The following is a 23937-nucleotide window of genomic DNA, read 5'->3' as shown; positions in this document are numbered from 1 at the left end:
ATTTATTTTTAATACATAAAGTAGACGCAACTGGTAGTGGACCGACCGAATGGAAGATGCCTACGTCTTCTTGTACTTGGTTAAAAGTTACATTTAATAAGCAAAGCAAGAAGTCAAAATTTTATTGGGCTTGAAATAACTGACCAACGGATGAATTTGTAGTAAAAGGGAGCATTAATCTATACAGAGGATAGGTTAGGCACAAAATACAAATGAAATGTGTGATCATGGAACTGGAATAGCATCGGTACATTGAAAATGTCAAACACTCCAACGTACACGAGTGAACTACCATCTATACACAAATTAAATAGGAAGTTTCACTAGCAAGCAAGATATATATATATACCTCCAACACCAGTTTCTGCAACTTTGGAGATGCCTCAATGAAGGAAGCTAATAGAAGGACACAGCAATCCTCATCAGCTGCAATCTTGTACTTCCAAATGTTTGAGATTTGCTAATTTTGTAATTCCATGATTCCCGTAGAACTGAAAACCAAACAAGGGGTAAGGCACCAACATATATTAATTCAAGAAAAAGGAAAAAACCAACACATATTTGAATACACTAACCAGGGTTGAATTCAGCTTGAGCACCTCCATATGAAGATGACAGGAGCAAAGGTCAGAGAACACAACAAAATGAGAAACAGCTCTAGTATATTTCAGGGATACCTCAGCAAGGAGAGGTGCATTCCAGAGAAAGGAAGTTTTATAATCTCCATCATAACTAAATGATACCAGGTTTGGATGATTGATGTCAAGTACTTTGGCACTGCAATTCACTATCTTTAAGTGCATCAATTGCTTTGATGGTCCAACAACTCTTAGCCTATCATCCCTAAACCCTCGGCAATAATGAAGGGAAACTTCTTGGAGGCATACACAGTTTACCAACAGGCAATTCAGAGCTTCTCCCATCGTGGTGATCGCTATCAAATGGATAGACTTTAGAAACTTGAATCCCATGTACTTGCAAGGGTGTGCAATATCAGTCAGACCATCACACTCCTTCATCTCGTATTTACCCATAAATGTGTGGGCAGACTCATAGGCCAAGTCCATGCTACCAGAGTATAGTCCCTCGACCAACATGATCAACGTAAACTGTCTGGGCTTTGGCTTTCTCCGCAAACTCGAGCCATTTACTTACTGTTGTATTTGTAGATTTATCTTTTTCCACATCAAAAAGAGCCAGAAAATAGTCTACATGTCCCCCTGTGTGGTGTTTCAAAACATGATCGACGAACTTCACGTACTTCTCTTTTCGCTTCTCTGGTTCGAGCGGCTCCTCAGGTAACCTATAGGCCTCGTGAAAGTTCAAGGTTCTAGTATGCGACCACACGTAGCGCCATCGTTTGGAAAGGACACTAGCAGCAACTGCTTGTTTTAGCGGCAAGCGAGAAACTACTCTTCCAAGTATTCCATCCTCTAACTCACTTATTCTATCCACCAACCCTTGACCCAAACAAACAAAAATGAAAAAATCAAAGTCAAAATAATGAAAGCAAAAGCCAAAAAAATATTGACAAGAATCATAAATCAAGAAGATGACATGCAACAATTACAAAACCTACTCAAACGAAATTGCACAAAACAACAAAGCCACCTCCCACAGTCCCACTGTAAAATTTATTAACCAGAAGATGACATACAACAATTACAAAACCTACCCAAACGAAAACAAAAATCAAATCAAAGTCAAAATAAGGAAAACAACAGCAAAAAAATGAACAAGAATCATAAATCAAGAAGATGACATACAACAACTACAAAACCTACGCAAACGAAAATCCGCGAGAAGCTTGATGATCAAGAATCAAAAACTTGTTACCAGATTAACAAAATCGTAAATCAAGAACATGACATAACAACAAGTACAGACCTACTTAAACGAAAATGCACATACGTACCTGGCCTTGATCCATAGAACGCAGCCGCACCGACCGACTACCGAGTGAGGAGGCCTCTAGCTCTCTCTCTCTCTCTCTAAAACTAGCCTATAGCAGAAGAAGAAACAGAACAAACCGGCTGCTACAGTAAATAGCTATCTCTCTCTAACGTGAAGCACCAGCTTATGAACTGCAGTAACTAACTCTCCCCGCCCAAACAACCTGCTTAACGGCTAATTCAGCACCCAGTAACTGTAGCAGCCAGGTGGACCAGTGGACACATGCCAGATGGAGAATCGACGTCACTTCATTTCTTTCTTGAGTTACTACAATACAAGCCGTTAGATTACTTTGAAATCTACGGCTGTAAACAAAACACCAAAAAGTAAAAAAATAAAAATTGAAAAAGAAAATATATTAAAAAGATACAAGGCTATATGACAAAAAGACAAAAAACATATTCGTATACATTATTTCATGTCATATGCTATCAACCAAATCAATTTATGTTCTACTCTAAACCTCCTTCCTTTTCTGCAGCTAGAGTTACAGTTAAACGAAGGGAAACACGGCCACACCATCCCTCCCAGCCCAGCCTGGGCTCCTCTCTCCCGTGATCTTCCCATGTCCTTGACCCCAATTTCATCTGAAATCCTCTTTAAATTTTGAGAACAAGCCTGAATGAAATTCAAAAATAAATACACCAATCCGCCAACCTGTTAAACTAACTAAAAACAAAATAGAAAAGAAAGGCAAGATTGCTAGCTGACGAAAAGGCCCTCTTTGGTAAGAAAGCTTCCAATGGTTTTCCCAAGCGGTAAAAGTGAATCAATTTTTTTTTTCTTTTCCAAAAATTGCTTCACCAGCAGAAAATTATTAACATAGTTTTGGATGGAATTTATGGTCACGGGCAAAATGGGTCACCAATGTTTGATCCGGAGAAAATGGGTCAATTTAAGTTCATGGGGACAAAATGAGATTTCACCGTAATTTTATAGAGCATTGTTGTAAATAAGCCTTATTTTAATCTCTAGATTTTGGACACAATAACCTGACTTCTAATTGTTTAACACATGCCATATCTGTAAAACTATTCCTCTTGTGCATCTGAATGTCAAAAGTTTGCTTCCTCAGCTTCGTGGAAAACTATTCCTCTTATGGATGCAAGATCTGTTTTTGGTTCCCTTAGCTTCGTGGAAAAGTTTGACATTGCATTGCATAGATTCTCATCTGTCATACATTTTTATTCAACTGCAAGATCCGGCTGCAGAGCTTTTCAAAATCATATGTTTCTTGACTTCAAAAATATCGAATCCTGGTTTATCACAATGAGTCTTTCAAAACCTAGCACAAAAATTATCAAACTAGCAAGGAGCACAAGGAAGGAAAGCAAAAACCCAAATCCTAAATACAGCAATCAAATTAAGCACAATGCACTTCAATCAAAAGGAAAAAGTGTGCCCCTAAAGAAATTGCCAAACAAAAGAACAGAAACTCAAATATATACTAGTGTGCAGCATCTACGTCATGATCTTGCACATAGGGGAGCAAACAAATTGTATACGTTTAGGCAGTTTTTCTTGGAGCTGCTGCCTAGCATGATCTACTTCTCTTTGTTCCCTCTTCATCATTAGGTGAGGATATTTGAGAGGACCGATCACAATTTTTTCCAGTTCAAGAGCGTTCTCTACCAAGTAGATGACAAGCTTAAAATCACTTGTGCGACCACGATAATCTCTCAATTCCACTACCCTGAGGGAATGATGGGAACAATTGGAAGCTTCCTTCATTTCTATCTCACCTGAGGGAGTGGGAATGAACAAGGATCTCGTACCGCTCAACTGCACCAAAAAGAAACGGAAGATGAAGGTGTCTTCCTGCTTGATTCAAAAGTCATATATAGCTAAAGGTTCACAGAAAAAACTGCTCAAGGAGATGTAGTAAGCAAAAGCAACGCAAGCTAGCCGTCAAGAATTAAATTGACTTAAAATAATTTACCAACGTATGAATTCAGTGGAGCACTAACCTAGGTGAGTGATTGAACTGGAATAACAACTGTATACATTAAAAGTGTCAAACGAGTGAAACATCACAGTAAATATAAATACCAAGTAAGATATTATACCTCCAACACCAGTTGCTGCAAGTTAGGAGATGCCTCAAGGAAGGAAGCTAATTTAAGGAGGCAGCAATTGTCCTCAGCTGCAAATTCTAATTCCAAATGTGTGAGATTTGGTAATTTAAGAAATGTATGATCCTCCTCGTAGAGCTGAAAACCAAACAAGATATATATATATATATATATATACATAATATAAAATCCAAGAAGAATATAAAGGAATGAAAACCAACGCATATATAATTAATTTGCATTCACTAACCCAGGTTGTGTCTAGTTTGAGGACCTCGAGCTGAGAACAACATAAGAAAAGTTGGGAGAAGTCTTCAATCATACGAACTGGGGGTAAATAGTTAATAGACACCTCAGTAAGCCGCGATACATTCCTAAGAAGCAAGTTTATCTTGGGTCCATAATAAATCAATGAAACAAGGTTTGCATCATGGATCTCAACGCTTTCAAAATAGCAACTATGCAGCTCTAAGTGCTTCAATGCAATCGATGAACCAACAACTCTTAGGTTACCTGACTCTGCACCCAACAGTGATACTCGTTCAAGAAATACACAGTTAGACAAGAAGCACTCAACAACTTCCGCAGTCATTCGATTAGACGTCACATCAATACATTTTAGAAACTTTAAGCAACTGTATCTACAAGGGCAAAGGTTTACACTTTCAGGAGACCCGCACAGGTGCTTCAGAGGGGACCCCAACCCCCCTCCGGTACCTAGGACTCCGTGGAGATTCTGGAGACAACTAGTATAGCTCAATTCCATATTCGCATCATACTTATCATTGCGTGACGCGAACAACTCAAGTTTCTGAACTCTCCTTTTCGCAGCAAAATGAAGCCATCTACCTGTTGAACTTTTATACCTCTCATCTACGAGATCAATATAAACCCTAAATTGCTCTACGTTTCCACCTCTGTGTTGATCCACTACACTATTCACCCGCTTGACGTAGGCATCGATTTGCATGTCATCAGGTCCCCCGAAGTCGAGAGTCGTAGTATAAACCCAAACATAACGCCATCGCTTCGAGAGGATACTAGTAGCTACTTTTTCCTTCAGTGCACGCAAGCAGGACACTATAGTCACAAGAATTACATCTGGTAATTCACTGATTCGATCCACCATGTTGGAGGAAACCTAAATACATGTACAAGAATTTGACCCCAAACAAGAACAAAAAATCAAAATAACGAAAATTAAATATAACAAGAATCTGAAATCAAAACCAAAACAGCGAAGGAGACAAAAAAAGAACAAGAATCGAAAATCAAAATCACAATATAGATGGCAACGATTAGAAAACCTAAGCAAAATTGATAAAGTTTGATAGTTGTACCTGGTCTTGGGAAACTTGACAAGTTAAAGGCAGGTTTTTTGGGTCCATTTAATCTGAGGGGTGTATCTCAAGGCTAAAGCTGTCTTTATTTAATATATATATATATATATTTATTTATTTATTTTATCTTTCTTTTAAAACGTCATAAAGTTAACGAAATTATCAGGTTGCATTCTTAATGTTTTTGAGTCACTGGGGTCTCTAAGATTACACGAGTGCTCAAAAGTAGTCTTTGTCGCCATGTTATGTAGAAAAGCCTATTAAATTGTTGACAAGACACATAAGGCGTGATATCATTGGATATGTGTGCTTCGTCATCAATTTAACAGAATTTTGGACAAAACTTAACAACATGGACTATTTTTAAATGCATGTGTTAACCTTGAGGACCACTATTTAAAAGATTAAAGATGCAACCTAATAATTTTTTAATCTCATGATATTTTGTGATAAAAATCCAAAAAAAAGTTCAAGAATACTATTAATTTGATTGAAATTATGTTGGCAGACATTGAGTTTAAGTCCAAAATGTCATGCTGCTAACTCATACATTATGTGATTAAGTATCCTATTGAGTTAAAGAGTCCTAATTCAATTATAACTTAAATGAATATACAATTTGCTTGGCTGAGATGGAGTCCTGGTTGAATTTGGTAATGAGAATAATTCAAGCATATAAACAAAAGGTTCATGTCATTACAAAGTGGTCACACGCATAAAGTACTCAAACGCCCCATCTAGAAATTGTGTGATATGTTTTGTAGTGATCATATGGCTTCATATGTTAGTGATTAGTGTCTTTGAGAGTGTGTATATTCACTTGCCACCAATTAACAGAAAACTTTAAAAGTTTTTGGTTGTGGGAATATCACCTGGTTGTTGTAAGATACATTTCTGCAAGGATTCAGTCATATTAGCGCTTCAAAATCAAATTCTGGATAATATTGCATCATCAGGTTAAGCGACATAAAAATGAAACTAAAATGTTTTTAATTGTACTCACAGTACAGCAAGCCTCAGGCTATTTATCAACGACACCACATCTGACCAGGAACAGGTTCAATTATAAAGGTTTTACAGCATCCATAGTGATTGTTCAATAGTTCAATGCAATAGTTAAAAAACTATAATTTTACTTGTAATGGTACAATTTAATAACTTCAAATCGATAGTTATATCTTCTTACATTTTTTTTACATATTCAAATAAAATAAAATGGATAAATTTAATAACACTAAAAATTGTACCATTGAAATATTCTCAAAGAGATCTTTAAAAAGAGACCAATTTTGAATATATTTAAAATATATATTAATTGCTATTTTTTTCAACTGCATTGAACTATTGAACAACCATTGTGAATGCTCTTAATGGCATAATGCATTAATTGCTGTATTTTTTAAATTTTTAATTAGCATGTCAGTCTCATAGTTAGCCTATTGCAACTGCATTTATTGCAATGAACTCAATCAGATCATTACAAGTAATGACGGAACTAGAAATTTTTCTAGGGGTGGGCTATTATTTCTTAGATGGGTAAACATTTAAATAAAATTCCATTTATTTTTTTCATAGGAGAAAACTTGAAGCTAACTGGAGATCTGTTTGGATAGGACATGCTAATTTTTGCTTGGATGGATTGGGCTAATTTTTGTAAATTGAGGTATAGTGCTTAAAAATTAGTATTAAATTTCTTTTTATATGACTTCTACACTAACTCATAGGTCAGAGATTAACTTGGGCAGGGCGTTTGTGGGGATTAAATCGGCCTGCAATTTAAAGCTCACGCCATACAATAAAATTGGCATCATAATGGGCATGAGAAAAGCAGAGTCTCACTTACGCGGCCATTCCCAATTTCCTCACTAACTTTCCATACTTGAGAGAGATTTTTAGAAGGCTTTAGAGCATCTCCACCCACAATGGCTAAGTCTAGGACAAGGGCAAGCAAGGGCTGCCACTATTCACGTGAATAGTGTTAGCCTTGCCATTTGTAGTTCCACCCATGAGGGCTAAGTCTAGGGCAAGTCTAAGGCAATTACTATTCACTTAATTTTTTTTTTATTTTTTATTCTTAAACCATTGATTTTGATAAACTTTTTGGATAAGATTTTCAATTCCCAAGTGTTAATATTTATCGTAAAATCCTCGCCTAAAAATCAAGATAACATTTTCGGATAAAATTTTGAAATTAAATTGGTGTGGAAAGTGAATAATATTGGTAGGTATGTATAGAAAAAATTTAATTTTTGATATTTTTTTTAAATTTTTTGATATTTTTTCAATTTTTTTAGCCAAAAATTGAACAACCGTTGGATTGTGCAAGATTTTTGATCGGAGGCTCGTAAGAAGCCACATGGCTTGTAATCATTGGGTAATGTGGGCTAGTGGGTCCAACAAAAAAAATTGAAAATCATCACGACGCCGTGCCGACGCCATCACCCTAGTTTTGGTGCCAGCAAGATTACTTGAGTGGTGGGACCCACCATTTGCCCGAGCTCAATTTGAAAATTAAGGGCCTTTTGCCCAAAAAGACATGCTCTTAGTCTCAACAAATTCTCAACATTTCTACAAGGAAAGAATGGATACTGGTCAAGGCACTAGTGTGTCAATTTAAGCAATAAAATTCAAAAATTACAAAACAACAGCAAGGAGCATGAGGAAACAAAAACTCAAATCCAAATCAGAGCAACCAATTTAAGCGTCCACATTGCACTTGATTCAAGTAAGCCACCCACCCTCTATAAAATTTCAAAGCAACTAGTAAGGAATAGAAACAGAGTCTAAGCAACAAAACAAAAACAAAAATCCCACTTATACCAAATACAGGGGAAAGGCAGGCACAAGGACCTAATAATTCTTTGCCCTTTAGAGCATCTCCACCCACAAGGACTAAGTCTAAGGCAAGGGCAAGTAAGGGCTGCAACTATTCACGTGAATAGTGTCACCAGATTTGTGGTTCCACCCATGAGGCAAAGTCTAAGGCAAGTCAAGGGCAAGAAAAAATATATATATGCAACAAAATATAAAATTGTTATGTATTTATAGGGAAAGTGAATAAAATTGTTATGTATTTATAGGGAAAATATCCATAATTTTTTGGTATTTTTTTAAAAAATGAATTTTTATAATTTTTTGAATTTTTTTGCTCTGACGTCACCGCCCTTCTGCGAAAGTTGCTCTTGGCCTGCCCGAGCCGGTGGGACCCAGCCATTGCCCGAGCTCTTTTCTGCGCGCTAGAGGGGAGTTGGGTTGCCAGGGGGGGCCTTTTGCCCAGGTTTGGGTGAGCGCTGGACTTGCTCTTAGAGGCGTACAAAGTTTATATGTTTAGGGACTTGTCTTTTGAGCTGCCGCATAGCAGGATCTACTGCCCTTTCTTCATTAGGATGCATAACAATTTTTTCCAGTTTAACAGCGTTCTCAATTAAGTACATGATAAGCTTATCGTCACCAGGCCGAATATGATAGTCTCTCACTTCCACTTCCCTGAGGGAGTTATGGGAGCAATTGGCAGCTTCCTTGATTCCTATCCCATTTCCCGGTCTCACCACACCTGTCAACTGCAACAAGAACCGAAATACCATTAAGTATCCTTGATGACTTCTTGACCATTTCGAAATGACACAGATCATTCCAACAGGAAAAGTAGTGACCCGAGAAAATTCAACATTAAGTAGAAGCAACTGGCAGTGGACCGACTGAATGGAAGATGAAGATGCATTCTTCTACTTGGTTAAAAGTTACAGCTAAAGAGTTACATTTAGTAAGAAAATCAAGTCAAGATAGCCGTAAGGAAATAAGGTCATAAATTTAACTTGACTTGAAATAACTGACCAACGGAAAGGGAGCATTAATCTCTACACAGGAGAGGTTAGGCACAAAATACAAATTGAGTGAGTGATCATTGAACTGGAATGACATCAGTACATTAAAAATATCATTCTTTTAAACCCTATCTATATAAATATACCTCCAACACCAGTTTCTGCAACTCTGGAGATGCCTTAATGAAAGAAGCTAATTGAAGGAGACAGCAATCCTCATCAGTTGCAATCTTTACTTCCAAATGTTTGAGAATTTCTAAGCCAGGAAATGTATAATTCTCTTTGTGGATCTGAAAACCAGACAAAGGGTAAGGCACCGATATATATAATCCAAGAAACAGGAATGAAAACCAACACATAATTATTACCAGGCTTGTTTTCAGTGTGAGGACCTCCAGCTGAGGATGACAGGAGTGCAGTTTGGAGAAGACAGACACTGTAGAAGCTCTGCTATCATAGGCAAGGGACACCTCAGCAAGCCGCGGCACATTCCAGAGAAACAAGCGTATCCAATCTCCAGCATAAGTAAATGAAACAAGGTTTGCACAACTGATTTCAATGCTTTCAATGCGGCAATTCCGTATCTCTAAATACTTCAATGCAAGAGCTGGTCCAACAACTCTTACATTATAACCAAAACCTCCGCAACCACTCAGTAATACTTTTTCAAGGAATTTACAGTTGCCCAACAAGCATTTGAAAGCTTCCCCCACCGTAACAACACCAAACAAAGAAATGGATTTTACAAACTTGAAGCCACCGTATTTACAAGGGTGTGGAATATCACTAACACCATTACACTCGTGTTTCAGCTTGTAGTTACCTATGAATTCATGGGGAGAAGAAGCATAGACCAAGTTCATAGAACCAGAGAAAATTCCATCATCCAACAAGATCAACATAACTTTCTGGACTCCGTTTCTCTCCGTAAACTCCAGCCATTTCCCGAACGTTGCATTTGTGGACCTATCATTTTCCATATGGAAGAAAGCCATGAACTCCTCTACATGTCCCCCATTGTGATTTTCCACAACACGATTTACGAAATTGACGTAAATTTCTCTTTCCCTCTCTGGTTCGAGCTCCTCCTCGGAGAACCTATATTCATCCCTGGAATTGAGAATCGTACTACGGGCCCACACACTGCGCCATATCCTAGAGAGTAAACGAGTATCCAATATTTCATCCTGTGTCAACCTAGACACTATGCTTCCAAGAATTCCTTCTTCTAATTCACTGATTCGGTCCATCGAGTTGGACGAACCCTATATTATTGTACAAGAATCAAAACCAAACTATCAAACACAACACAAAAACATAAATCAAGAATCAAAATAAGTATCAAAATTCAAGAATACGATGATATTCTGGCCCAGATCTCATGGTTCGTCCTCAAATGAAATATTATTATATTCAAATAAAGCAGAAAATTAACAAGAAACATAAATCAAGAACAATCATTGAGAATGAGAAACTTGATAGTCGATCGTACCTGGCCTGGAGCAACTTGATGAGAAGTTTGAGGCCGCGTTGGATCCATTGCCATTGAAACTGAACGCTAGTTCTCACGGCTGCAGCGACGGAGTAGCGAAGCGAGTGAGGAGCTGATAATACTCTAGCTATCTCTTCTCAACCTTCAATCACATATAGCAGAAAAAATAGTTAACGAAAGCACACTAAACTCTCCCCGCCTAAACCGCCTCCCTCAACAGCTAATCCAACGACCAGTAACCAATTAACATCCAGCTGTTAAAAAATTGCCACGTAGACCCCCAAATAGGTGCCAATTGGACAATCCACGCTGTAATAATATCTTTTTAATATTTCATTTTATTTATTTTTCTGTGTTTCTTTTTTTGAGTTGCTAATTCTGGGCTACAATGTTACTCATATTTTGAAATGTAAAATTAGGCCTGTGGCCTTTTTCTTTTTTTTTTTTTTGAGAGAGAGAGAGAAGTGGGCCATCGGGCCATAATTGTTATCACTTCTTCTTTTCTTAGCCCAAAATATTAAGACAGAACTCAATATAATACCTCATTCCTCATTTAATCTTATTAGGATTGGTTTCACACTAGTTTAGACCATCGCTTGTACTGAAAAATAAAAAAAATCTTATTATCAACATTTTTTTAAATATAAAATCTTATTATCAACATTAGAAAGAGAAGTATAGCATACGAGTAATTAGGTTTGATGGCATAAGCAACCGTCATGGTCTTAACAAAAATGACACAAATAAGATTACGGTTTCGTTGATGTGTATGATGCAATTGTTAAGCCAAGAAAATAACAATGTCCTTTGAAAAAGGAAAACAAATTCAAAAGAAATGAAATTTGGTTTAAAATAACCACTCATTAGATAATTGTAGATCTCATCAACCACAAAGAAAATCTTATTGCTTATGCAACCAAAATTTATTTGAAGGATCCCTCAATAGAAGTTTTATATATATATATATATATATATATAATTAAAACTTGACTCAAGATCTGTGCAGGCAACTTGGGTTCTAATTGTTTAAGGAAATGCCTGAAACCAACCTGTGTTGAGAGCAACTTCATATGCCTAATACCTCATTTTTGTATGTACTAGATTAGACTAATACCTCATTTTTGCATCAGAATATCACCAAAGATACCCCATATGGTTTAATTTTCAGACTTTGGATTAGAAAAACATGTTTTCCACAAGATGATGTATACAGAACTATTAATCTAGTGCAATATTTGCATCAGAATATCAAATCAGATCAAGCAAACAGGTTCTAGTTTTACATGTCAAAACAGTACAGATCTACCAGAAGCTCAATCTTGACTAGGCAATAAGTCACCGGTATTATTTAGACCTTTAAAAAGTCTCTCTCTCTCTCTCTCTCTCTCTCTCTCTCTCTCCGTATTCATTGAGCAATCATTTTCAGATGTGCTGAAACTCAAAAATGATATATTCAATCACTTTAGCCCTGATCCCATTTAGACATTTACGTTGCAGTCAAACATTAATAGACATTAACTTGTAAACATCATCAACTATACAAAAGAGTAGAGAATCCTACATTGCTTATGGAAGCAAGATCTGTTTTTGCTTCCTCAGTTTGACATTGCATTGCATAGACACATCAACTTGTAAACTCATCTGTCATGCATTTTTATTCAACTGCAACATCAGGCTGCTGAGCTTTTCAAAATCATCGAATCCATCACTATGATCATCCTAAGAAAATCCTGGTGGTTTATCACTATGAGCTCGTCTGCCACCAAAGGACAGATCCATATATGAAAGTATTCATCTATAGTAACAAATCTTGGTCAGATAGACTACTGCAATTTTGCGTTACTGATTAATTTTCAAGATTTCTGTATGACACCACATCTCTCGTGGACATCAAAGTAGCCCGAGTTGTCTTTCAATATGCTATGTCATCGTCTGCCAGCCATATGATGTCAGATTACCTGGCAACTTACAAAAACTAGATGTTTGCCCAGGTATCATAGTAGTGCAAAAGTATATCAACTCATACTAGTATGACCCTAGTGCTCAAGCCATCTTCGGCAATGGCAAGAGATAGCTAGTTTTATGGACACTGTACATCATGCAGTTTCCCTTATCTATGACCATGATGTACCGTTCCATCTAAGAGAAGAATGATGTTCTTCAAAAAAAGGAAACCAAATTAAAAAGAAATAAAATTTGGTTTAAAATAACCATTTATTAGATACCTGTTGAGATTAAACCGTCTGAACAGTACATCATATTCACTAGCTAGCTCCCATCCAAAAGAAGATGACAATAACTTGTGGACATCATCAACCACAAAGAAAATCCTATTGCTTATGCAAGCAAAATCTGTTATAATGCTTGCTCAGCTTTGTATTATAATTGTGTTGTTGTTGTCCCCATGAAAACCCAAAGAACAAAAATGGAAAAAGAAAGCCATGACGCAAGAACTGTGCACGCAAACTTGGGTTCTAATTGTTTAAGGTAATTGCCAAGAAAACCAACTTAAAATCCTACTGCTTATGGAAGCAGGATCTGTTTTTGCTTCCTCAGCTTGGTGGAAAAGTTTGACATTGCATAGATTCTCATCTGCCATACATTATTCAACTGCAAAATCCGGCTGCAGCTGTTGAAAAAATCATTTGTTTCTTGACTAAAAAAAATATCGAATCCTGGTTGATCCTTATCCTAAGAAATCTGTGATCAACAAATTGGTCAAAGTAACTCGATATCGTCTAAGTTTTCAAGATTTCTATTAACCTCCGGATTACGAAAACAGATTTTGCCGAATACCATATCAAATGTAAAACTATTCACCTGTAGCAGCAGACTGGTGTTCAATGTTCGCATCATCAGAATATCACATATCTCACGCGACACAATATCTCCATTGAAAACAATTAAATAATCTTTGTGTATCTGTTTACAATCTAAACTGGTAGTAAGTAAGTTCAACACTTGAATATTTGTTTGAAAATGAAGAATCTACGTCAGATAAGGAAAATCAGATTTTCAGATAAGCTATGAAAAGTAATAAAATACTGCCGCCTCTGAACAAGTCTCAATCATGCAAGGCAAAAACTTGGTATAAATTATTATTGGTCCATAAACAAATTATAGTAAAAACAAAATAATGGTTGGTTGGACTGATATTCAAGTTGAAAGCTGAGAATCCATAGCAAATCTGAGACGTGATTTAAGCAAAGATATAGACAAGTTACTAGATTTAAAGATAATACGAAACAAAATCAAGCATTAAGATTGCAGTTGAAATTTCAAAACATGGACCAAGAGAAACTCTGGCAGTTTATGACCGTTGCTATTTTAGGTTTGACCAAGTCCAAGTGTTTCCCGCTTCATCGGAAAGAGCATTATATATCTTTGTCATTAGCCAATGTTAATTTCGTTATTAGTTCCTTGTCTCATTTGATCAGTGAGATCTTGGACCAGGTGCGTCAAGATCTTATAAATCTCTAAAATCTCGAATTCGATTTTATGATAAGGCAGCTATAGATGACAAACCAGAAAAATTAACTTGTCTTGTCCCAATTTTGCATGGTTGCTTCCAACTCAGGTAGGATCATAATTGACACATAATGAACTGTCAAAACGACAACAAGTTGCTATATATACTGGGTCACGCACTTTAATCATATACCAAATGAGAACAAAAAGACTTGCTTCATCATCTTTTTCACTTTAAAAGACCAAATAACTATCTACGCTCCTCCTCACAACAAATAGATAGAGTTTTACTCTTCCTCGTAAGCTTAGCTCCTTGACGATGACAAAAATGTTGGTTCCATCGAAACAACCCTTTATTTCATTTTCATATATCTAGTAGGTTAGATTAATAATCAATCACAACTAAGGTCATTTGTAATAATTTCTTTTTTCTTGGAGTTATTTGTAATCATAAATTTGACCCTTACGATTAGTCTTTTTCCTTTATCTTTATACTCGCTTTTAAGCTTGAATTTTAACCTATCTATCAAATGATAGAATATTGGAAATGAAAGAGAGGTCTATGTTCTTTCTAACCATGGCCCATTTTTTTAATTTTAGTTTTTATTTTTTTTTCAAGCGGGGCAATAAACGACAAGCAAGCAATACATAAACCAGCATGATAATTAACTTGGTAATTAAATAATCGCATAACCTTTTTCTTTAAGCTGTAAACAACTACACTACTTTTACGAAATAAAATTATATTTATAGTTCTTTTTTAAATCTTTTCACGGTTGGAAAAGGTTATCGGAATGGGGATCAATTTCTGAGCTTCTTCTTCAAAAGAGGTACATGAAGAAGTTAATTATTTTGTGCCTAGGATTCTCATTTCCTCTTGCCTTATCGTTTATCTTTTGGGCAACAATGCGAATTGTGGCAGATTTTAAAATCGCAAAAAGGATTTTGGTGTGGGGCGTTTTGTTTTGTGTACTGTGGGCGTTTGGAGTCAGAGAGTTTGTCTACTCCCTAAGGGCCAAAGTTAAGAATATCATAGCGTGACATAAAAAGAGAGATGCTAGAGATCCCCAGCATCATATGGACCCCCAAGATTGATTCTTTCAACTTGCCTCTGAAAACCTACGAACTATAGTTTCAATGTGGTTTTTTTCTAAAATTTGAAATAAACCGATAATGATAAGAATGGTCGATGCACACTTAGATGGCTGCAAGTCATTGATTGTTATGAATCCAACAATATATAACTCAAATAAACAATTGTCATCAATTATATGGACGGCCGATGCTAGGAAAATCTTGGGACTAAACTATGCCAAATATTTTAAATAAATATAAATATTATTGAACTTGGATGATTGATTGAATTCCAAGTATAGAACTCGAAAATATTTGTTAATTAGGGTTTGACCACTGAGCAAGATGATGTGTGTAAATAATGAATTTAGAAAACAATGGCTAAGGCGGTGTGACTTTGTATACAAGAAATGATAAACGTGAGGGAGCCTAGATTGGAGAGCACCTACAATTGTGAGCCATTCCAGTGGCAGTTTAGAGGCCGGTTTGACATTTGACATACGCACTTATAAAACTTATAAATTCAGAAACAAAATTAATATTTGACCTTTAATTATATAAGAGATGTGCTTCTAGGTCTACTGCACTTTAGTTAGGGTTTCGTAATCACACGATAAATGGTATATTTAACTATATCTTAATTTGGTTGACTTTTGCTAATTAGGTTCTGACTTTTAATGTTTCAACATAAACATATAATCGGTTATTACAGGTACAATGTACTTAAAATACTTGTAAATTAGATGCGCGTGCCCAACTGATTTTTGTGACTTATGTTGCTTCTGAATTCTGATGTTGCTTTTATGAATTCGAATATAGAATATTATCTGACTTCTAACACAAGCTGTGTTGACTTAATGAACATTTGGCCTAATTATTTAACATGTTGCTTCAAGTCTTACGAACAGTGCGCGGTCATAACACATGCGCGATATGCTTTTCTTTCAAATTAGGGATTTTCAAACTTGAAACGTGTTACAACATTAGGGAAAGAAAACATATATTACTAGTCTAAAAATTGGTTATTTTCAAAAGATTATTTTATATCACTAAACTAAGAATTAGTTTATTTTCAAAATTAAGTTGAAATGGTGATTACGAGATTCGAATCGTTGGAAATAAAGTAGTTATAGGAAAAACCATTTCAACCACCATTTTCTAATATACTGATGAATTAATCTTACTTTTTGTTTCTTTATCAATAAACTAACAAACGGAACTCGTCTAATAAATCTTCATTCGACCACTCTTTCGTCCTAATATTTGTTTTATAGCCAAAGCCGTCATAGTGTACAACCATTAAGGAAGGCGTGGTGGTACTATTGTTGACTATTGGAATATATATAATATTTCAATGTCAACAATTTAATTAAAATTAAATAAATAAACAAGGTATAAACTATTAAATATGCCTACCAACTTTTCCCCTAAATGCAGCACTTAGGCCATCTGCGTCCTTTCGCGTACTTAGAGAGTCTAGGTCAATTAAAATTTAATTGAAGAACATATATAGTTGACATTTTTGGCTCTCCGTCAGAGCATTTGAGTTAAAGCATCTTCAAATGAGATTTGACTACTCGGTTAGAGTAATTTCAACATTTATTTTTATCATTTCATGTCCATGTGACAATTTAATCACGAGTTAAAGTTAAATATACTTTTGCATGCTTAGGATAAAAAAAAAAATTAACAATTACTTCACCCTTTGAATGGCCTAACCATTCGAGACTTGCAAGTTGTAAAACCTACCATTTTTTGATTGATTAATTGCAGACTAGATAAATATGATTGTTATGTATAATTTATACGGCTACAACCAATGAAGATTTTAATATTCATGAGGCAGAGGGCCCGTGAATATAAAATTTTTGCTCTCAGATTACACCTTCCAGTTTATTGGTGTAAATTCAAGTAACCTAATACTTTGATGGCCAAAGAAATGGACGAATGATTAAAACTTGCATGTATCATCCCCTACTCTACAAAAAATTTGATTTCTCCTCTTTTACGATCCAGTGTTATATCGTGAAACTGTCAATTTTAGTTTTTCTTTTAGAAAATAAAATAAAGCATGAAAGAAGATGTCACTAATGATCACTTAACAAGTAATCATGCACTATAAGCGCGAAACAAACCAAAACAAAATGGAAACTGAGAAAATTTAAAATAATAAAAAAATCATTTAATTTAATTTATATTATGTGGAAGTGGCAGACAGAGGATGTCGATAGGATCACAACGTCAACAGGATATTGAAGCTAGGCTGACGTCAATATTTTGTTTAATATTTGATCAATTAAATTCTCAAACACTTAAAATAATGTAATTAATTAAATTAATTAATATATCATTTGGTTTCTGAGGAAGGAGGGACGAGAATCAGCCGCTATTTAAGCCGTAAACTCCAAACTGTAACCACCACTTAAAAATGAGACTAGAGAGCTAGCTTAGAGTACTTCTTCTTCTACTCTCTGACACAGACAAGTGCCTGGCTTTTGAGGCTTTCTAGAGAGAGAGAGAGTGTGTGCTTACCGGCGAAATTAATCTTTCAACTCCTTTCCGGCCAAAATGATAGCCTACCTGGAGTGTTTCGTTCACGAAAACGACACTGAATCGAGGCCGGACGATGACGTTTCCAGCCTCTCCAAGGCTCTGGACCTCAAAGGCAGTATCCACGACTGCGAGGGGCCCACCGATGAGGCCTCCAGAGATTTCGGCGGCATGAATTCCCTCGCGCCGCTCGCTTTCATCCGCCCCTCCGACGCCGATGACGTGGCGAGAGTGGTCAAAGCGGCTGCCAGGTCCTCGAATCTGACGGTGGCGGCGCGAGGCAACGGCCACTCGATCAACGGCCAGGCGATGGCGGATCGAGGCCTCGTCTTGGACATGCGGTCCTTGGACGACCATTTCCGAGTGGTAAAAGTCAACAATGACTCCGTTTACGCCGACGTGTCCGGAGGGGCATTATGGGAAGATGTGCTGAAACGGTGCGTTTTCAAGTACGGGATGGCCCCGAGGTCCTGGACTGATTACCTCAGCTTGACGGTGGGCGGGACGTTATCCAACGCCGGCGTCAGCGGTCAGGCTTTCCGTTACGGTCCACAAACGTCAAACGTTACGGAGCTACAAGTCGTTACGGGGAAAGGCGAAATTTTCAATTGCTCCGAAACCGAAAACTCGGAGCTCTTTTTCGCAGCGCTTGGCGGACTCGGCCAGTTCGGTATCATCACCCGAGCTAGGGTTTTGCTCCAACCAGCCCCAGACATGGTTGGTATTTCAGAAATTCAGATTTTTCATCATTTTATTTTTGTTGGCTTCCCAAATTCATTAATAAAAGAAAAAATTATAAAAATTGCTACATTCTAACCATAAATTATCGGTGGGACTGAGTGCATGAGAGACACGTTTGCTGAACGTAATTATGGATTTTTTTATGTGATTAGGTGAGATGGATAAGGCTGGTGTACACCGAGTTTGAGGACTTCACTCGGGACGCCGAGTTACTGGTGACTCGGCAGGACGAGGAGGACTCGTTTGATTACGTGGAAGGCTTTGCCTTCGTCAACAGCGACAACCCGGCGGATGGGCGGCCCTCCGTGCCGTTGGATCCGGAGCAGGTCTTCGACCCGACCCATCTTCCACGAACCGCCGGATCAATGCTCTACTGTCTCGAACTGGCTCGTCACTACGGCAACGCTGACGACCCCTCAATTGTTGATATGGTAATTAACTTTGATAAAAGAAATAAAAGTTATCTCCTGCGTCTTGTCCTAGGATAACAAATCTGCACCCTAACTTGCTGGCCATTCAAGAGCTTGATTCTATAGTTTGCGTCATGGCTCTGCTTTTATGGCCCCCACAAAAGTACAGTTTATTTTTTTTGGGTAGGGCCATGCAGTGATGACTGAGTTTTGACCTAGGTGGTTGCTAAGTAGGCCCCACAGCCGCGAAGATTTTGACCTCGAGTGGGTTAAGTGCGTCCCCGCGCAAAACCGTCTACCGCCGGACAGTGAAAAAGTCAAAACAAACCCTCTGAAGTGAACTCAGTCTCACACGTGTTCGAAGCTCGTTGATGGAGGACGGCTTTATTCTCCCTTCTCCATCATCACTCTTCCCATTCACCATTTCATTTCATGCCCCTCACTCACTCTGTCTGTGTACTTTCGTCTTCTAATATATTATTATTATTATTATTATTATTATTTTCCGACTTTTTAAAAAAAGATTTAAAATTTTTTTATTTAGTTTTCATCTTATAGGAAGTTTTCTTTCTGTCGCTTGCTACAACTTGAGACTGACAATACGCCAATAGTGTATCTTACTATCTCCGTTGGATTTTCTGACATACTACTTATCTATCAAAACCCTTGAGGTTCGCTCTTAATTACCAGAATGACACTCTTTTCCCGGGATAAAATGGTAATAACAGGCGTCAGTAGACGTTTGATGATTGGGATTTGCTGACGGCGTGGTCCCCATAGTTCCACAAATGGCCAAATTGCCATCATTTTCTGGAATCTGTAAATAATGAATGTATGTCCCTTGTGATGACGGGAATACCCCTTGGAGTTTGACGTTATTTGCTGAATTTTTTCTCTGTAGGGCGTGAACAGATTGCTTGGAGGCCTCGGATTCGTTGAGCGATTGAAGTTCCAAGTGGACCTCAGCTACCTCGAGTTCTTATTGCGTGTGAAGCGTGCAGAGGAACACGCCAAGGCCAACGGGATATGGGACGCGCCACATCCTTGGTTGAACCTGTTCGTCTCGAAATCTGATATCGCTGATTTTGATCGGACGGTCATCAAGAAGATCCTCAAGGATGGGATTGGTGGGCCCATGCTCGTCTACCCTCTGCTGCGAAGCAAGTACGTTTTTCCCTCTCCTCCTCAACCCCACTCCTTTAATTATATAATTAATCTTTGCCGTTTAATCCTTGCATTCTTGCCACGTGGAAATTGAGTAGCCTCAGACGAGGTTTACTCTGCTAGCCTCCAAAATTGACACGTGTCCACATATGCCCCCAGGCCCCGCCTTCCCTGGTCACTCTAAATCTTAACTGAAAATCATACCTACATACGTATTTTAGGTTGCTGATCCGTATTAATTTCGATATCCATGCATTCTAGAATGCTTTCTAATAGTTTGTCGGAAAATTAAAATTTAAAATTTGACTTTTTTATGTGTGAAATATAAGCGAGAGTTTAAATTATAAGGTGCTATTTTGTTGGAACACACACTACTTATTTGAGTTCGAACATAAAATTCTTAATCTACAAATAATATCTATTTTTAGTACTAAAATTTGACATTTTATGCCTATTTTTGGTGCATCCAAAATGGCACAAATGATAAACATCATTTTCTGAATCTGATTCGCTGACAAAATTGGATGTAATTTAAAATCGGGTGGTTAAGATTCCGACGGTAGGTCAAATATTTTCTACTTATAAGGTCAAGTGGGACCTCAAAGTTACTCCACTTTTTCTTATGTGCGGACAGCTGATGATGGTTGTACCATCTTAAACCTGCACCCAACCGTAGCGGATCGGCACCACATTGCATTTCATGAATGATCATTATTTACGTCACGTTAGGTTTGGTGGAGCTGTTTGGTTGGGTTAGCGTATAAGCAAACGTAGGAAGACTGACTGGATGAGTACTTGCCGGACAAAGATACAGTGGTCCCCACATTGTAGAATACCCCCTTTTTATTTTCTTTCCTTAAATAGTTTTTTCTATGCTTAATTAGTTCAAAATGGGTCATAGGTTTTGTCGTTTCAAATATTGTTATTTTCCGAATTGAGCCTAAAAGGGTAGTTTCGTAAATTAAAGCCCGTGATATCGATTTAGCCAGACAGGAAGCGTTGGAAATACTGCGAGGGGTATGTTGGTCACGCAGAATTTTCCTCTTTTTACGGAAAATGAGATTTCTTCCGAGTGATGCAACGTTCACGGTGAGTCTCATGCCATTTCAGAAACGACAAGGAATATGCATATCGACACCATGATTTTGTCTGGCTCAAAACTCCACTTTCTGGTGTACGAAAATACCCCCTCTTGTTGATAGATCCATAACGAAGCTTTCAACCAATATAAAATACCCCTCTTGCATTTGTTTTACTTGGTAGTTGCCATTAGCTTAATTGTTTAATTACCTTTAATTAATCAGCTGTAACGTTTGATTAAATGTGATCAGGTGGGATACGCGTACATCAGTGGCGCTACCAGAAAGTGAAATCTTCTACATAGTGGCATTGTTACGTTTCACTCCACCATACCCAAAAGGTCCCTCATTCGAGAATTTGGTGGCCCAGAACAAAGAAATTATACAATATTGCACCAAAAAGGGGTTTGATTTCAAGTTGTATCTGCCTCACTATCGATCGCAGGATGATTGGAAGCGGCATTTTGGAAATGATCGATGGTCGAGATTCGTGGAGCGGAAGACCTGCTTTGATCCAATGGCCATCCTTGCTCCTGGACAGAAAATTTTCCCTAGGGTTTCTCAACCCTAACAGTAGAATAAATAGTCATTGTCGCAATGTAATTGTTTTGTGTTGGCATCTTTTTTCTCTGAATTAGTTTCTGCTGGTGGGTCAGTGTCAGTGCCATTGTTATCAAAATCGACATTCGACAAAGAATGTGTTGGAGCAATTAATGATGTAAAGAAATAGTTTGAGCGAGAAATTTTGATCGTTTTCATGTATTTGTTTTTTTGTTAATTAAACATAAAATAAAAAGCCAAAAAAAAAGGATGGAAGTATTATCAGGGAAACAAACAAGTCAATGATATGACCATTATGCTCCTAGATTGAAATGCGGCCATTATCATCTCTCTCTGTGCAAACTCAATTATGAATGACATTGATGGTTACAAATTATCATGACAAGCCAATCTCTTTTTATTTTTTTCCTTCTTTTGCTTTCCCTTTACCCCTTTTTCTAAGGTGAATTATTTAATTTAATTTAATTTGGACCGTTCAATTTACTCATGTATTTGTCCAGGATAATCTGAACTGGCCTTGATGTTCAGTTCGAGATGATTTGACTACAACTTGGCCAAAGGGCTCAGTTTATCTTTTCAACCAAAAAATAAAGGAGATGGAAAAAAGTGTAGCTAATTAGGCGTGTAGTTAGGCATCAGATTCTCTTTTCATGCAAAAGAAATCAAATTGCCATGCATTATCGATTCGGTTTCTTGTTCACAAGCCTCGAGCTTTGCTTGTTTGTTTGGTTTCAAGGAAAATCAAATCTATCTTGGTTTCTTTATCCAACCACTTTTCTCTCCCCTTTATTTCTTTTCCCCTTTCATATCTCTTCTTTTTTCTCCCATGAAAAGTAGAGAAAAGTTGAACTAGGGTGGGCCCCCCGTCCGGCTTGAGAAGGCAATTATAAGATCATGATTTCTTGTAAGGTGCACCAGAGCCACACCCAAAGCCAAAGCCAGCGACAACTTACTAGTAGTTACTACTAATAAGTAATCAGAGAGAGCTTCCTCGGTTAATTAATCCCATGCAAAAAGCATCCTGTACGTCCTTTGTAAGCGTGTCATGCAACCACGTGTTGTACTTTAAAAAAACACAAAACAAAATAAAAGACGAATTTTACAGGCTTTGTTTCCTGTTTGTAGCGTACAATTGTATCACAAAACGCAAACCATACACAAATTTTATATTAATTAGTATCGTGTAATTGATTCTTTCTCGTATATGTTTCACATGTTGGAAGATTTGAATCATGCAAAAGGCTGCTTGCTACACTTTGAAAACCGATGCAGTGGAAACCATCTAGAAGAGTGGAAGCTAATCTATGGATATATATTCCAGCAAGTCGTACGTACACTGTACACACCGCACCACCTCCCAAAAGTAAAAGAGAAATAACCTTGACACTTGAACCAGTTACCTTTAAGCACGTGATGCTATCAACTTAATTTACTAAGAGAAACTTGTGTGATATTTTTAGGCCAACTTGTTTAAGATTGGATCGACCTCAACAACATCAGGCCTATGGAGGCCTGTTTTGCAATTTTGATCGGCTGAGGGATTGGGCTCAAAGTGTATTTTGATGATTGAAATTGGGAAGCATAGTGGGGAGGGCAGTCCAATGATGGTGTCGGCCATTTTTGGTGGAGAGTATTCTATAATGACATCTTGATATCAAATAGGTTAGTTTGATTTAACGATTAAGAGATAGATATAAAATTTTAATTTTGGAGGAAAGGACAGCCTTTAGGCACTGTGTTGGAAGATTTTCAAGTTTTTTATGACCTTGCGGATTTACCAACATCTTTTTGTCACCATTGGATTGGTTATGTCCAGGGGACCTACGTGTTCCCCTATTGGAAGTTGATGACTCTGTCTAATGTCCAAGGTTCCCAAATGGGTAGTGCTAATCATTCTTAATTATCAAAGTTTAAGTTTCCTTTTCTTTAATTGTTTTTAGAGAGGACGTGTGTTAACGAGTAAGCTCCCATGGTATCTGTGTTGGTTGGATTGGCCAAGATATTTGATGTGCTCTCAAGTGGTTATGGATTCATTCTCATGGTACTTGTGTGTGTGAGTATTCCCCTCTCCTCCTTTCTAACTTTGACCCCAACAAAAAAGAAAAGAAAAAAGTAAGCCGTGCCATTAACTTCTTTATAAACATTACTTATTGCTCGTGTATTTGACTTTCTTTTTTTAACCAAAGTTTTATGGAGTTTCAAACCTGAC

The 23937-nt window shown here is 37.3% G+C and overlaps 4 protein-coding genes across 4 annotated transcripts; 1 reads left to right on the top strand and 3 right to left on the bottom strand.

Annotated features, from left to right (window-relative positions):
- Positions 1-179: 179 nt before the first annotated feature.
- Positions 180-1067, bottom strand: LOC148919663 (putative FBD-associated F-box protein At1g61330). The gene is made up of 3 exons (XM_089044407.1): positions 576-1067; positions 350-460; positions 180-233 (listed from the first exon to the last, which is right to left on the bottom strand). Exons 1-3 carry the CDS (start codon positions 1065-1067, stop codon positions 180-182), a joined length of 657 nt encoding a protein of 218 aa, XP_088900533.1.
- A 1921-nt stretch (positions 1068-2988) lies between these two features.
- On the bottom strand, positions 2989-5295 carry LOC148919662 (FBD-associated F-box protein At4g10400-like). Its single transcript, XM_089046836.1, has 3 exons — positions 4276-5295; positions 4020-4163; positions 2989-3735 (listed from the first exon to the last, which is right to left on the bottom strand). Exons 1-3 carry the CDS (start codon positions 5152-5154, stop codon positions 3415-3417), a joined length of 1344 nt encoding a protein of 447 aa, XP_088902962.1. The 5' UTR covers positions 5155-5295; the 3' UTR covers positions 2989-3414.
- A 3245-nt stretch (positions 5296-8540) lies between these two features.
- On the bottom strand, positions 8541-10840 carry LOC103320662 (F-box/FBD/LRR-repeat protein At3g14710-like). Its single transcript, XM_089046608.1, has 4 exons — positions 10682-10840; positions 9558-10454; positions 9336-9479; positions 8541-8925 (listed from the first exon to the last, which is right to left on the bottom strand). Exons 1-4 carry the CDS (start codon positions 10733-10735, stop codon positions 8668-8670), a joined length of 1353 nt encoding a protein of 450 aa, XP_088902734.1. The 5' UTR covers positions 10736-10840; the 3' UTR covers positions 8541-8667.
- Positions 10841-17580: 6740 nt separating this feature from the next.
- Positions 17581-21929, top strand: CKX7 (cytokinin oxidase 7). The gene is made up of 4 exons (XM_089047345.1): positions 17581-18490; positions 18667-18945; positions 19826-20088; positions 21420-21929. The coding sequence occupies exons 1-4, from the start codon at positions 17792-17794 to the stop codon at positions 21736-21738; spliced, it is 1560 nt and encodes a 519-aa protein (XP_088903471.1). The 5' UTR covers positions 17581-17791; the 3' UTR covers positions 21739-21929.
- Positions 21930-23937: the final 2008 nt, after the last annotated feature.

The sequence above is a fragment of the Prunus mume genome, linkage group LG2 (assembly GCF_029339155.1).
Source record: "Prunus mume cultivar Tortuosa linkage group LG2, ASM2933915v1, whole genome shotgun sequence".
NCBI classification, from domain to species: Eukaryota; Viridiplantae; Streptophyta; class Magnoliopsida; order Rosales; family Rosaceae; genus Prunus; species Prunus mume.
Note: the sequence above shows the minus strand (reverse complement) of the source record. Positions and strands in the feature narration are given on the sequence as shown.